This window comes from Leptidea sinapis, chromosome 17, assembly GCF_905404315.1.
Source record: "Leptidea sinapis chromosome 17, ilLepSina1.1, whole genome shotgun sequence".
Taxonomy (NCBI): domain Eukaryota; kingdom Metazoa; phylum Arthropoda; class Insecta; order Lepidoptera; family Pieridae; genus Leptidea; species Leptidea sinapis.
The window spans coordinates 12,234,887-12,250,004 of record NC_066281.1 but is presented as its reverse complement, the minus strand read 5'-3'; the positions used below and the strand labels follow the sequence as shown (position 1 = coordinate 12,250,004).

The 15,118-nt window shown below is 34.2% G+C and overlaps 1 protein-coding gene across 5 annotated transcripts in view; it reads left to right on the top strand.

Annotated features, from left to right (window-relative positions):
• LOC126968894 (homeotic protein spalt-major-like) overlaps nucleotides 1-13,809 on the top strand; it is a 32,259-nt gene extending 18,450 nt beyond the window's left edge. For 3 of the 5 annotated variants that reach the window (XM_050814041.1, XM_050814040.1, XM_050814043.1), the window contains 5 exons: nucleotides 5,898-5,993; nucleotides 7,275-7,506; nucleotides 8,834-9,012; nucleotides 10,210-10,377; nucleotides 10,963-13,809. In XM_050814041.1, coding sequence (XP_050669998.1) covers nucleotides 5,898-5,993; nucleotides 7,275-7,506; nucleotides 8,834-9,012; nucleotides 10,210-10,377; nucleotides 10,963-11,331 — 1,044 coding nt within the window. In that variant the 3' untranslated portion in view covers nucleotides 11,332-13,809. The remainder of the gene's footprint in view (nucleotides 1-5,897; nucleotides 5,994-7,274; nucleotides 7,507-8,833; nucleotides 9,013-10,209; nucleotides 10,378-10,962) is intronic. The other 2 variants (XM_050814042.1, XM_050814044.1) reach the window with 1 other exon arrangement.
• The last annotated feature ends 1,309 nt before the right edge of the window (nucleotides 13,810-15,118 follow it).

Sequence of the window (15,118 nt, the reverse complement as noted above, 5' to 3'; positions counted from 1 at the left end):
ATCAATGGAGACCGAAGAGCTGGCAGCTACCTCGGACAAAGATTAGTCTAGCTATTCGAAGTTCCCCGATGACAGTATCTTCGGAACCTTGCCTTAAGGGACTCCTCTTAATAATATATTCTACTTATCATATTATATTTTTTAAAGTATTTAGTTTCGTTTAGTTTAGTTTAGTTAAGTTCATTGTTCTAGAATATATTTTTTTTATTTTTGAATAAATAAATTTATTTTCACACTCCTCTCATTTAGTAATATTCGATAGTATATATTTAGTATAAGATACGATTAATAACCGTATTCATACACAAATTATCTTGCCCCAAACTAGGCATAGCCTATAGATACTATATTCCATGAATGACTTGGAAACAAACATCCATATTCATCATATAAATGTATGCACCTACCGGGATTCGAACCCGGGTCCTCTAGCTTAGTAGGCAGGGTCACTAACCACTGGGCTGTATGAGTCGTCAAAACAACGTCACTGAAAACGATCCGAATATTAATTCATGTCGTAAAATATTTATAACTTATAAATCCTTGAGCCTTTACCTACGCTTCTCGTCATAAAAAGATTATTTATGCCCGACTTAGAAGACATTTTTCAAAATATTTCCCCCGGTTTGTCCATGCGGGAGTCTTATCAATGAATTATGACCAAATTTTAAAATGGCGCCACAATTCACGTAATCGTAAAACTTGTCTTTGATAATAACACTTACTGTGTGCAGTACAAATAAAAATGTTGATTATTACGTACCCCAACAATAGTTTATCGGTGCTAAAGGTTTTATATCGCCTACGTTTTGATTGTAAAGGTTTAATGTTATTATCAATCATAATTCTTAGCGCCAGGTCATAAATCAAATATGAATCTAAAGCTTAAAGTATTCAAGTGTGAAAGCGTCCTTACATATATATTATAACTAGCTGACCCGACAGACGTTGTTCCGTAGATAATAAAAAAAATACTTTTTTATAAGAATTTGCCAATAATATTTCAAAACATCAAGAATTATTTCGTAAAAAATGCTCCCTGTTGTTATAATGAAGTTGTTTCACAGCCGAACTGTCAAACCGTGCGGCACTAAATTCTCTCATAGAAAAAATGTCCATACAAAACAAATATTTAAAATAAAAATAATGATGGGTCCCAAATCTAAATAAAAACTATCCTATCTCTCAAGTTGGACCAAACTGCACTCCATGAAGTTATCATTAGTTTAGGAGTCCATCGCGGACAAACAACGTGTCACGTAATTTATAAATATTAAGATTAGTTTAAAGTCGTAAAAATATAAAATTAATATACAGTATGCAATGTTAACACTGTACATTATTTTCATTTCAAGTTCAAAATGAAACTCTACATTATTTTGACCATATGTCTGGAAAGTAAGCCGTTGTTACCAATTAAAGAATTTGTCTGCAAGATAAAATTGCATAAATAATATTACGTAAGTTACAAAGTGTAATAACCGTAAAACATAAAGTATATTATAGCGACGAAACAAAATGTGAATGTCGGAGCAGTTGTAGGCTGTGTCGAGGAACAAGCTGAAGCCTTATCGCCTAGTACCTGCTTATAAGCACATTTAAAATTACAATAAGTCTCGAGGGCACAAACTATCTATGTACCAACCAAAGTTCACGGGACTTCGCCGTTTATCGATTGTCGGAGCATTTCAGTTTGAATAAACTTACACTTAATATTTTCTTCTTATGGAGAAAGTACCTGCATATCTCTGATCTTAGATGATTCTTGTCAATATGAAATAATGTGATTTAATTTGTCCAAATGTTCTACTTTGATATTTGCTAAACACACATATAAGAGATGGTAGTTAACTTTTCAAAATAAAAAGGTTTCTAATGTGAAAAAGAAAACCAATATTACAAAAAACTTATAATTTTAAAATAGCAACTTACTTAATGTTCTCTGTTTTAAACTCGTTAATCAAGCAGACATCGTTGTATATTTACTATATATTATTAAAAATAATAATAAAAATTTGAAAGTTTCAATAGTAAAACTAATGCAACGAGCGCCATCTGTTATTAAGTAGAAAAACTTTTATATGAACTTTTTACAGTGTTTTGATTCTAATCTCTCTTCTTATTTTTTTTTAGCCTTTTTCTAACATAATAGTGTAGACAGACCCACTTAAACTAGTGCCATGTATCTCTGTCATATGTTAATATTTCACGGAAGACCTCAAATGCATCGCATATTTTGGTTCGCTTCGCTACCTTGGTAATCGACAATCTATTTTAATTTCTTTTACTTGATAAACAGTCATGATAGTAGATCTTTTTGGTATTAAGATAGGAACCTACATACCTACTGGTACAAGACTAAGTTTCTTAGTAGGTACATACTGAATATTGTAGCTTGGGCGCATATCCCCAAGTGTTACTGTTCTAAAGCTTTTGCGCCAAATACCTTCTTAAATTATTTTTATGAAAAAAAGGGACAAGACTAGCAGGACGTTCAGCTGATGGTAATTGATACGACCTGCCCATTACAATGCAGTGCGCTCAGGATTCTTGAAAAACCCAAAAATTCTGAGCGGCATTACAATAATTGCGCTCGGCACATTGAGACGTAGCATGTTAAGTCTCAATTGCCCAGTAATTTCTAGCTACGGCGTCCTTCAGACCGAAACACAGTACTGCTTACACATCACTGCTTCACGGCAGAAATAGGCATCTAGCCGGCATCCTGTGCAAAGGGTCCTCCCACTGATAACAAGCCCAATCTGATTTCAATTTTACGTGATAATAATAGATATATTAGTCAACTACAATATTCAGTACGTACTCAGAAACTTCGTCTTTTCCAAGTAGGTATGTAGGTACCTACGTAGCTAAATACTAAATAGAACTACTATCACGACTATTTATTAAGTAAAATTAATTAAAATAGATTGTCAATTACCAACTAAGGTTTCGTGACAAAACCTTGTTTAAGTGCGTTTTAATTTTATTATCCCATAATTTTTAGTCGTACTCGGTACGTTTTATTTGTTAATAATATTATCTACCTACAAGCCATTTGCAACACTTAATTATGTCTTGTTCGTTCAACAAGAATAATATATATAGTTACCTGCTTAATTTTCCAGCCATACGTATTGACAGATAAAATATGTACCTACCTAAGCGGTAATATAATTTTGAAGAATAATAGCATAATCATTAGGTCTTAGATAATTAATGCGTCTAGATATCTTGGTATTGGACAACCGATAAAAGCGGGCCAGAAATATTAGTTTAGTGTGCGTGACACTCGATTACTCGATTTTTTATTTTTTTCGAGATTTGTATATCACTTTGTGTTAGTGTGCGTATGGTTCAAAATAAAGGTTAACTGTCAACGTCGATTTTTTTCGACGTTTTCACAGCTGTCACTGTCTAAATGTATAAATTATCTATGCGTGTACTATGGGTACCTACCTGACAAAGATTATTTAATAAAATAAAAATAAATAAGTATCATAACTTTTTCAACCTATCGCGATTCGAACCCGGGACCACTAGCTCGGTAATCAGGGTTACTGACCACTGGGCTATATTGTTGATAGTATATTAATAAACAAATAAAAATGACACAATTTTATGTTTTATAAGTCGTGTAACACAAATAAATATATCGTCACAGCATAGGAATTGCCTGATTAATAATATATGTTAAGTAATCTGTGTTACTTACCTGTTTAAGAAACGAGTGACCTCGTTTGTCATCGATATCGATAGATATCATGCACGCATCACTATATTTTATGGTTACGGTTATTGAATCGAATATTTATATTAAATCACATTATATCGTCATTAATATTAATAATATCACATTTTAAAACATGATAATATTGGATCAAATAATAACTACTTGTATTTTATCAAGTTCATTAAGTATTTGTATACATACATACATTTAACTAATAAAATTCTATGGCAAATGACCGTTTTTATTCGTATAGGCACTATTTTATTTAGTTAGCAAGTGCTTACCTACGCTGTAGTTACCTAAGGTTTTATTATACTTATTCTACTAAGTACTAGAAGAAAGAGTGTAGGTTGCGACTTGAGTGAGGTAGGTGATCACTTAACATCGGGTGACTAGTAGACTTGTTTATTTGCTCTTCCATAAATTTACAAGAAAAAAATTACCTTTAAGTGGGTAGGTACCTTTTTATTTTATCTGCTTTTAATAACTACCTAATTTATTTTGTTGCTTTGTAGATAAAATAGAGAAAATAAAGAGAATTTAATGCATATTTAATTATTATTTAAGACTATGAACTAGTAAAACTAATTTCCTGCGCAAAAATTATGTAATTAAAATACAAAGCATTGGAATACCTACCGGAATGGCATTTTAATAATTACTCTGTAGATAATGATGTATTGATGAACTTTTTCTTATATTTAATTATGGAAATAAATTCTGATAAGATAAAACGTAGTCTCAATACGTAGGTATCTAGTACAATGATCAATTGTATTGTTGTCTCTTTTATGCACAGTTATGAAGACAGTGACAACACCATAGATCACGGATTACGTAGACATTGAGACTTCTTCAAGAATCTAAGATGGCGCTCAAATTCAAATATTTTGATTCAAAATTTTTAAAATCACCACCAATGAACGTCAAAATTGCCACCGACTCGAAAATATATGCCTCATACGTGAAAAAAAACGGGCGCAAGAAACATGGGCTTCTTTTTTACATAAGTGTTCCTCGGCTTGTAAAGTACTTTTCTCAAATAATACGCGGAAATTAAATCTAAACGGCCCTTGCCGCCTGAAAAATTTTAAAGTATTATGCATATATCGAACAACAAACACCAATTATTTTTCCCGATTATTGTTGTTACCGAGTTTATTGAAAAATGATTGAAATATTCTTCTTTTATTGTATTTTGGTTTGAGCTGATAGTCTTGTTACCAATACTCTAAAAAATAAAACAAACAATCAATAAAAAGCTTTCTATTTGCAAGCTAGTTCGAAATTTAAATAAAACCTTTGATACGTTACCTCCTTGGTTGCCATCTTCAGAGTAAAAGATAGTTCCATTTTTAAAATACAGACAGCTATGAGTTTACATTCATTCATATCTCCAAGCAATGGAATTATATTAATTATTATGTAATTATCGAATGAATTCAGTTACTATAGCTTATAATATTTAGGAATATTTTACTTGTTATTATTATTTTTATTTCTTTATTTTCTTGACATTTTTTTCCCATAACATCAGTTCTTAAAACTAAGAATTTAAATATTACTTTGCAATAAATTTATATACGTACATATATGTATCGGCTCAAGGTAGGTGTGAATATAAACTTAACATTAGCCGGCTACAGTTAGATTTATCTTAGCTAAAGTTCGATAACATCATAACTAAAATAACTCAACCTTAAATATTGGTGTAATATTTAATTTGTTTAGGTATTAGTCATCTATGTTATTTATATTATCTATAATCAGATGTAGGTTCGTTGTAAATATCGATACAACAGTACTCACATCGAAGATAAAAGTTTAGCCGGCGAATCTTAAGTTCATGTTCACACATACTTCTAGCCGTAACTACCTATTTATATAAGAATTGCTAGTTTTTATAATATAAGATTTAACAGTTATAGGTTAAACACATGGTCGGATTTGGTACGGCCGGACCATCGGACGGTCTGATGGACAATGCGTTATAATCTAGTCCGCTACCAGACCTTGTCCGATGGTTTAGCCGTACCAAATCTGATCATGTGTTTGGGTTATAACTGTTTATATGTATTAGGTACATTAATAATCCCATTTAGGTGCTATGTTTGTGTGTTACTGTGTGCCTGTGTGTAAAATATGCGTTTGTTTGTGGTTCCAGAGCAGTGGCGGCGGTTGCCAATGCGACAGGCGCGCTCGCTTACCTCGCCCGCCGCACGCCACTGCTTTGGATCTCTGGAACGCCTTCGTCTACCCGGTATGGATGAGCGACGCATGAGCGACCTCTCTTATCATATAACACGCACTAACGCAGCTCAACCTGTGCAACTCAGATAAGTCGGAAATGCTCGAATACGTTTCATGAGATAACCCAATATCAACGTTATTGTATTCAAATAGAGTTCACAATATCCCACTTATAGTTGTTTTAGATCATTCCACACCAATGACTAACAATATACTATATAGTCCGATAATGGGTGCCTAATTTTGTCTTGTCAATGTGCACACATTAGCTATTTGGTAATAACTAACTCACACATTGACAAGTCAAAATGGAGTGGCTGACTGCTTATGACGTGAAAAAAAAATTGGTTACATAGACAATAGAATTGTTTAGCTTTTTTATCTTGTTGTATCTCCGTAAGAGATAACTTCCTCTCTCGCACATTTTGTTCGTCTATACGCTACTAAGTAAGTCTGTGTTCCACACTCCTTTCATCTCTATTTGCATGCGATATGGCTGTTTATTATTAGTTTTAACAAATGTTCGAGCACTTTCCGTCAAAACTGGGTTCACACTATATCTATAAGTATTAATTATCGCTTACTTAAAACTTACCAACGTAACCCCACTTATGTTATATTCTGTATATAGGGTCCAAAAATTTTTTTCATCCCTTAAACCCGCGTAAATTTTCCGATCTTGAAGGTTATACGGAACAACCGAAATTCCTACCAGTCTATTTTATCTCCAAACTATCCATTTTTATAGAAACTTGTCTATGTACCTAATAATGTTTTGTATATAGGTATGTCACGACTTTGACTAACATTCACTTTTCCATTCAATCAACTGATATTTATATTATATAGGTATATCATTCCAATCAATTAATTATTATTACATTTATCTGCCTCAATTTAAATTAAAAACTTTATTCAGGACTCTTGTATTTTATGTTATTAATAAGAATAGTGGTACAGTTTATGTAGAACTCGATTATAAGCATATGCTAATAGAATAAACTAGAATTTCAAGTTGCTTACTTAGATCACTTATACGTCTAGATAGTCGAAAATTGTGTTTAGAGTTAACCTCTATTTTGAGCAATGCACGCACACTAACACAGTGTCATACAAATCTCGAGTGTAAGACGTAGCTCGTAACGCACACTAAAGTATTAAACCTGGCCTGTTTATATCGGTTGTCTAACAGACTCTATCTAGACGTATAAATGATTTAAGGTTGCTTACTCACAGCTTAACAAAAGTATTAGCCTCTGATTACCATTCTTATCGTTTTTTACTTTTGCAGGGAAATATGAAGCAACACATGTTGACACATAAGATAAGGGATATGCCTCCGAACTTTGATAAGAGCTCGGGTCTCTCGGGTCCGGGGAGCGAAGATGGGAGAGAAGGCAGTCCTGAGCGGCGTTCGTCGCCAGACAAGTTGGATCTGAAACGTTCGCCGTCGGCACTTCCACCCTCGATCATGAATCATCCACCTCCTATTGATATGCCACCGCTCCCAAAGCGACCTTCTGGTGAGTAACATTACTTCACACCTACAAATCGATTGAGGTTTACACAAACATATTGATCTAAGAGCCCATGGACCCCAGACCTACGCTATTTTATAAAAGCTGAAAGTTTGTCAGCGCATGCTCCCACCACAGGTAAGAACGATGGGCCATTATGGAGTTTGGGTTACAGTAGCTTTGGCAGGTAAACGGTACTAAAGGTGTGTAAAATACCGAACTAAATACATCAAATAATAAAGTGCGATTTTTCGGTATTACCATCAGAATATTATTAAAAATCACATTATTCTTGCCAAACTCTTAACATCGTGGCAACCCCTTGCCAGACACCCTTAATGTACATGAAATTATAATTTTACTTACGCCATAGTACCAAAGCTGATTTTTATATATACTTAATACTTGGGTAATAAGTAGATGATGTTTCCTCATTCGCCAGACACTTTTGATAGATCCAACCCCTTGCCAGACGTGGCTTTGGCAATCGCTCTTACAAGTGGTTACCAGTTATATGCGCTGACAAACTTTCAGCTTTTATAAAATAATGTAGGTCTGGGGTCCACGGGCTCTTGACCTATATCCTAACACACTGAAACAATACTGTTGGTAACTGTTAATTAATTTACGTACTAAGTTGCAAGTATCTTGCGGTCTTAAAATAAATAAAATAAAAATAAAAATTTAAAATAATAATTACTATGGATAGGTCAATGAATCAATTAGCCCTTTGGAAGGTATATATTATTTATTTACATTTATGTATTTTAATTTTATGTGTATATTAGGTATATACACATCAGAATTATAACAAATACCTACAAAACTTACAAGAAAACTGTCAGTTAAATAAATGATACCTAACTATTAAAATACAATAATAATAGCGATCTTATATTATTATTAGTAAGTATATTGTATTAAATATATCGTTGTTTTGCAACCCATAACCCAGGCTATATATGCCTAATTTGGGGCAAGATATTTTGTGTAAAAGTGTGTCAATATTATATTATTTATTAAATATATTATATTAAGAGTAGCTTTAGGTACCTAATGTAATATTATAAAAGTAAAGAGTATAATATGAAAATATATATTTGGACAAATAGACGTGAATATTTATGGTAAGGGCATACTAAGATTTATTTTTATTTCTTTTTTATTGCAGATCATGACAATAACTAAATTTTCTAAAGTATTTACGTTATCGGTATAAATATTTATTGTAATTGGCCCATGGCAGTAGACGCTATCTAAATAGGGTAAAAGTAATAATAAGAAACATTTTCAATATTATATATATTTTATTATAACATGCATCTCTTTTCAGTTCCCAGTGCGCCGGTACATCAACCCCAGTCTGCTTCCTCCAAACATCTGTGCGGGGTCTGCCGAAAGAACTTCTCCTCGTCTTCGGCTCTTCAAATCCACATGCGAACCCACACCGGAGACAAACCCTTCCGATGCGCTGTCTGCCAAAAAGCATTCACAACCAAAGGCAACCTTAAGGTATTAATCCACTACAGCTATTACGCTATAAAGTATACCAGTAATACTTATTATCAATGCAATTTTTTAGCTTGGTATTCTTTTAGCCGATCATCAAGAGTTTCCTAGAAAGCGCGAACAGAATCCCAAGCGAGCAAATATGAAGGAATTTGCAGGCACAAACTTGTAAATTATATCTACAGTTTTGTGTCATATTATTGCTGTCTTGATTTGTGACTGATCCAGCCAAAACACGGGATACTCGTATAATTTATAAATAAATATGATTCTTTTAACAGTGTCAGCTTAGAGGTTACCAGATATTGTTTTGTTTTTTGCCTAAGCTTAAATTTATTTAAAAATAACTTGAAGTCCAAGTTATTTTTAATATAAGGTATTAAGGTACCTGTATTATTATTGTAATACATTGATACGTTAAGTTATTATTAGTAGCTTATTTTCGTCATATATTAATGCAACGTTCTATTTGAACCTTGGCTGGTTTGGGGTTTTCGTATCAAAAATCTCTAAACTTAGAACGACTACCCTATTATTGTGTTATTATGCTTACATTCCGTCCTTCTGTCAATTGAGTTGCATCTTATGGGTAATGAATTTTTAACAATATATATTGCGGCCGCCTATTTTGATATAAGATATATATCTTGAACGATGGTACGGAGCTTCTTAATGAGAAGAGTATATTAATGGGGATTTCTTTGATAGATTGTGTATATGAGTACCATTACTTAGGATGGAAAAGGTCTAACAACATCTCGATCAATTTTTATCATTCGTTTGACCCACATATCCCAGACGGTTGCGAAACTGAAGAGGCAGTGGGCAGGGCTCATATTTCGACGGACAGATGGACGTTAGGGCCATAAAGTTCTCCAATGGCTACCACGTACCGGAAGACAGAGTGTTGGTAAGCCCTCCACAAGATGGACCGATGATTTGTTCGAGATCGTCTGAGTAGGTTGGATGAGGGCAGCGCAGGACCTTTTTTCGCGTCGTGGCGATCTTTAGGGAGGCCTTTTGTCCAATAGTGGACGTCTTCCGGCTGAGAAATGATGATAATGATTCGTTTGAATTTCTTTTTGTAATTTGTTTTACCTATGAGGCACGGTATAAACCATGAGTCTTTAAAGGTAGCTTAAATTAAGAGTACTCATTTTTTGACTGACATTTAAACTAATTATATTATATCCCCCCCAGGTCCATATGGGTACACACATGTGGAGTGGTGGGGCCTCCAGACGAGGTCGCCGCATGTCTCTGGAGCTGCCCCCGCGTCCGTTGCATGAACCCCATGAACTGCTGCGACGACCTGACCTGTTCTATCCCTACCTTCCGGCGCCATTTCTGAACGGCATGCAACAAAAGGTAAATATAACTCACAAACCGTATTGACTGAATAAGGTGATCAGGTGCACAATACTTTTCGGAGTTCTTAGCTAATTAGCCTGGTGGCAAGGGATGCGAGATTTCTAGGTGTGATAAAGAAGTAAAGTAGATGGCGCCTTTTCAGAAAATTCAGTAATCGGTCAGTTTAATTTATACCTAGTCTACAAGCTCGCTCTGTTGCGAACTAAATTGTCTTTTTAAACGTTAATGTTAATGTGTCGATCTAAGGTTTTGGAAAAGTCAATCTCACTTTTATAACGGCTATCGGCTACATTATATGCTCAACTGTAATTACAAAGTTTTACGCATGTAAAACGTAGTAAGTCTGTGAAGAGTTACCTTAATGTAGGAATCCTACGGTGGTAGGGAGGGGAAAAGGTAAATAACACGTGGCCAAGAAAATTTAAATTTGTCAATAATTTGCTATATTCGTGCGATAGTTTTTTGGTATTCTATTTTTTTAATTTTCTACCTGTTAAATGTGAAACCAGTTTTTTGCTAGGTTATTTTAAAATAGTGTAAATACATATATTATGTTAAACGATATGATTAATTTGTCCACAGCTGAACGAAATATCGGTTATCCAACAAAGTGCCAGCCAGAACGGCGTTGCTGGCAAGTTCCCTGGGCTACTAGGCTTCGGTGCATTCGGCGTTGGTAGACCTGGGGCCACGTCACCTCTGGAACGGCCGCCGTCACTGGAGGGTGATGAGAGACAAGCTGCGATGCGGGAACTAGCTGAACGAGGCAGAGAGCTTGCAGAGAGAAGCCGACAGATGCGTGAGGAGAGTGAGCATTATCGTTCACCGCCTGCGCACTCGCAACTGCCCCCTCCTTCGGCGCAACCCTCGCCGCCCTCGCAGCATCACCCACACCCACACCCACTGGCTTCGCTACCACCACCAGCAAGGACTGAAGGACTCACTGTCTAACACAGGCGACTCATGAATCGCTATTCAAACGTGAATTAAGTACGTTTCATGATGACAAATTGATGAATGTTCCTAAATCATCTCCAGGAATTTGGAGGGTACTTTCGAACATTTTTTGAAAAAGTAACTGGAAGCGTTACAGGATGAAATCTTCATGTAGTAGAACTTATGGGTGTACAAAGATAATATATAGTATAGTAATCAAGTGAGGGACTGAAGATGAATAGTGTTGTAGTATAGTGAGTTGGCGCGTTAGCTTATCGATAGCAGATATCGAGTTATTCCAAGAGTTATTACGCCTAGTATTTTAAGTAAATTATGCACGAGTATGGGCCTGGGGCAATCCGGGGCTCGTGAGAGTCCCACTATTACGTCATTACTCTGTGATAGTGCACATAGAGGCTGTGTCGTATGCACGGGAAGAGGCAGACAGCTATCAAACATATTGGATGCAGTCAATTGTGCTTAACATCAAAAGTAATTATAAATTATCCCAAAAATTAATTAAATCCATAAATATATATCGTAAATTGTAAATAAAATGTATAATATTAGTAGAAGTGTAAGTAAATTACTAGTGAATTATTATAATTATGCTACATCTATGTAATGTCTCGAATGGTATGCGCTACTATGCAAGATTTTGTTAAATACCACATTCCAAAGTGAAGAGATTCCTTAGAAAAGCGTGTATCAATTATTCGTTTATACCCTAAAAAGTATTTATGGGTAACTATACCTAGCTACTGCAAAATATTTATAAGAATCTCATTTGGCAACGAAATTTACTCTATATAAGTTATGGTTGATGCATAATATTACAATGTATTTTACATTAATAATTTATTATCGCTCTAAGTACTCAATTATAATAATAATTAATTATTATAACAATGGTTGATGACATTTTCATATCATGTAAATTAAAAACTATTTGCATTTGAGGTCTACATAGATTTAGGTACCTAAGTGTGTAGAGTCATAGTTTTAATTGTAACATTGCTTTAGAATATTTCAACATATCTTTGTAAAATACGACTGGTAATTCAACCTTACCCTTTTTGTTAATTACAGACTGATCTATTTATATATGTACCCTACTTAATATTTCTGAAAGTGCATTTCGATATCAAAATATTTAAATTTATACACGTTATGTTGGAATGTATTATATATAAATTTTTTTGTATAAAATATGTTGAGTTCCGCTTAGTAAATTATATCTTCTAAATGTTAATCATGCAATATTTTTGGCTCGGGTTAAATGGCACGACATTTTTGAAGAGCTGATATATTGAGAAATACGCGCACGATAACCACTCCCATGTGTAAATTCATTCCAAATTTTATTATAAATGAAAAGAACATTTAATAGCTTAGTGAAAGATGATACTAGATAATTCAATTTGTATGCTGGTCCAACATCGATTCCTGTTTTTGTGACATCAAATAAATCCAATGCGTTGCATAAAAGTATTACAAGTTATTTGTTATAAGTCAGTCACTCCGTAACCGATTATTTCTAATATAGATCAAGGGCTCTTTATAAAAATTTGCTGTGGACCCCGCGCTTAGGCACTGAGACCTAATCTGATCGGATATTGGCTGTAGAGATGATATAAGGACGCCAGTTGTAGTCTTTCTTTGGATCTGAACAAGGCTGGACACAAATTGTCTTGTCACCTACTGTTATGTTGCCGGTTAACGGCACGTTCAGTCACTGTCGACTCGGGCGATTACATATTCGAGAGTGACTGCTGAATCTCATTCAAGACCAAAAAATCAATTTGATATGTTTTAAAGTGATAAACCCTTCTGGGATTAACACAAATAAAGTGTAAACACAATTTTATGAACGATGCGGGACTCGAAACCCGCGACCTCACGAGTTCCGTGCGAGCGCTCTTTCCAACAGAGCCACTCGATCGAGTGACGTATGGTTGATAAAATCTTGTATTCTTTGCTCAGGTTGTGGCTTCATCTACAGGATCTACTTTACAGTTGATACCTTTCAACCCCAATATTTCTATATTAGGAAATTGACATGAGATGTCGCTCTAGCAAATCTGAACAATTTGTTATGTGTTTAAGTGATTAATCCCAGAAGTGAGGGTTATCACTGTATTTTATTTTTTCAGTTTTATTTGTGCAACTGAAAAAGTAATAGTAGAAATACAAAATGTCAGAAAATTCAAAAATCCCGAGCCATTTACCCGTAGATACTAATAGAATCGAAGTAAAGCTTGCGAGGCGATAGGTCTCCGGAACAGTTTAGTTGTCTAGAATAAATAATCTCATAGCACCTACGACTTAATTTTCATGTTGCAGATAGATAGAGTAGTGATAGACGCTATATGAATATGATGTTTCATGTCCATGTTGATATAACTAATCAATAATATTGTAAATTATTAAATGTTTATGTAAATGTCCAAAAAGTATTCAAATTATTTAAAAAAAAAACATTTATAATACTGATTTCTTTTTTCTTTTTTGTTATCCTAACCTTTTTCCTGTTTTATTTTTATATTTACATTTTTTTGTTTTCATTTAATACGAATTAAGCCAAAAAATTGTTTTTAAAAAATATTTTTACTGTCATAATTATCCGTTTTACTATACTTAGGTAATCACTTGATAGTACCAAAGTGATCACCGCCCCGTAGCTAGTCAAATTACTGGGCTAATGACACTGATCATTTTGTATCAAAGAGACGAGCGCCATTGTGATGCCCCTGAGAATACTGGGTTTCTCAGGAATCCTGAGGCTGATTCTACCCGTAAACTCCATATACTTAATAAAGTTCAAATAAGTATAGATATCAAAATCACATTATTCATGTAGGTCACAGAAATAACACATAAGAATATAAAAAAAATAACAATTCTTTTTAAATTTACCGCCACTTCGTAAATAATTGAACTAATGAGAAGAAGTGGCAAGAAACTCATTGCCACTCTTTTAAATCAACATTTAAAAGTTCATCGTTTTACAAATAATTTCAATTACAACATACATACATTGATTATGAAGTGATGCAACAAAAATACTCAAACGTCAAATAGTCAATATCTTGCACGAGTACCTAAGTCAAAAAATAAATGTAGGTATATTAATACAAAACATAAGGTATTGAGTACAGTAGTGGCATCATCCACACACACCGTAAATAAATAAAGGTATTTTGTGTGAATTTTATTAGCGATTATAAGAAAGTATAATAACTTTAATTTTAAAAATCTGAAGTAGTTTCTTGTAACAGGATCATCCAGCCACCACAAGTAGCACCCGTTCACGAGCATGATGCATGGGCCAGCCATCGCCTCCCTCGACCATATTCTAGGGAAGGGAACGACCCGTCCCATGTCGCCGCCACAAGCAGTGACACTTAAGCGGGCATGACGAAGCCTATCATGAGAACTCAACCATACAACAAAAAAATAATCTTCATCTACATATTATGCAATACTCACTAAATACCTCTAGTTACAATTTGACCATTCAGCTTAAATTTGTATTATGTTGGCGATGTCAGATTAGACATCAAAATATCAAAAATAAGAGAGAATACTCAAAATATCCGGTTGGAATTAGACGCATAGTCTGCATCAATGAATAAGTTTAAGAAAGAGCTGTGTTCTTTACGTAATGACCAAAAGATTACCAGTGAGGAGGTTTTGCAGTTAAGTAAGAAACAAGAGGCTTTGTGTTAAGAAATGGGGGATGTTCAAATCTCTATAGATTTTACTAACAAACTTAATCAAGATGTTAAGCTACGTGTTCTAA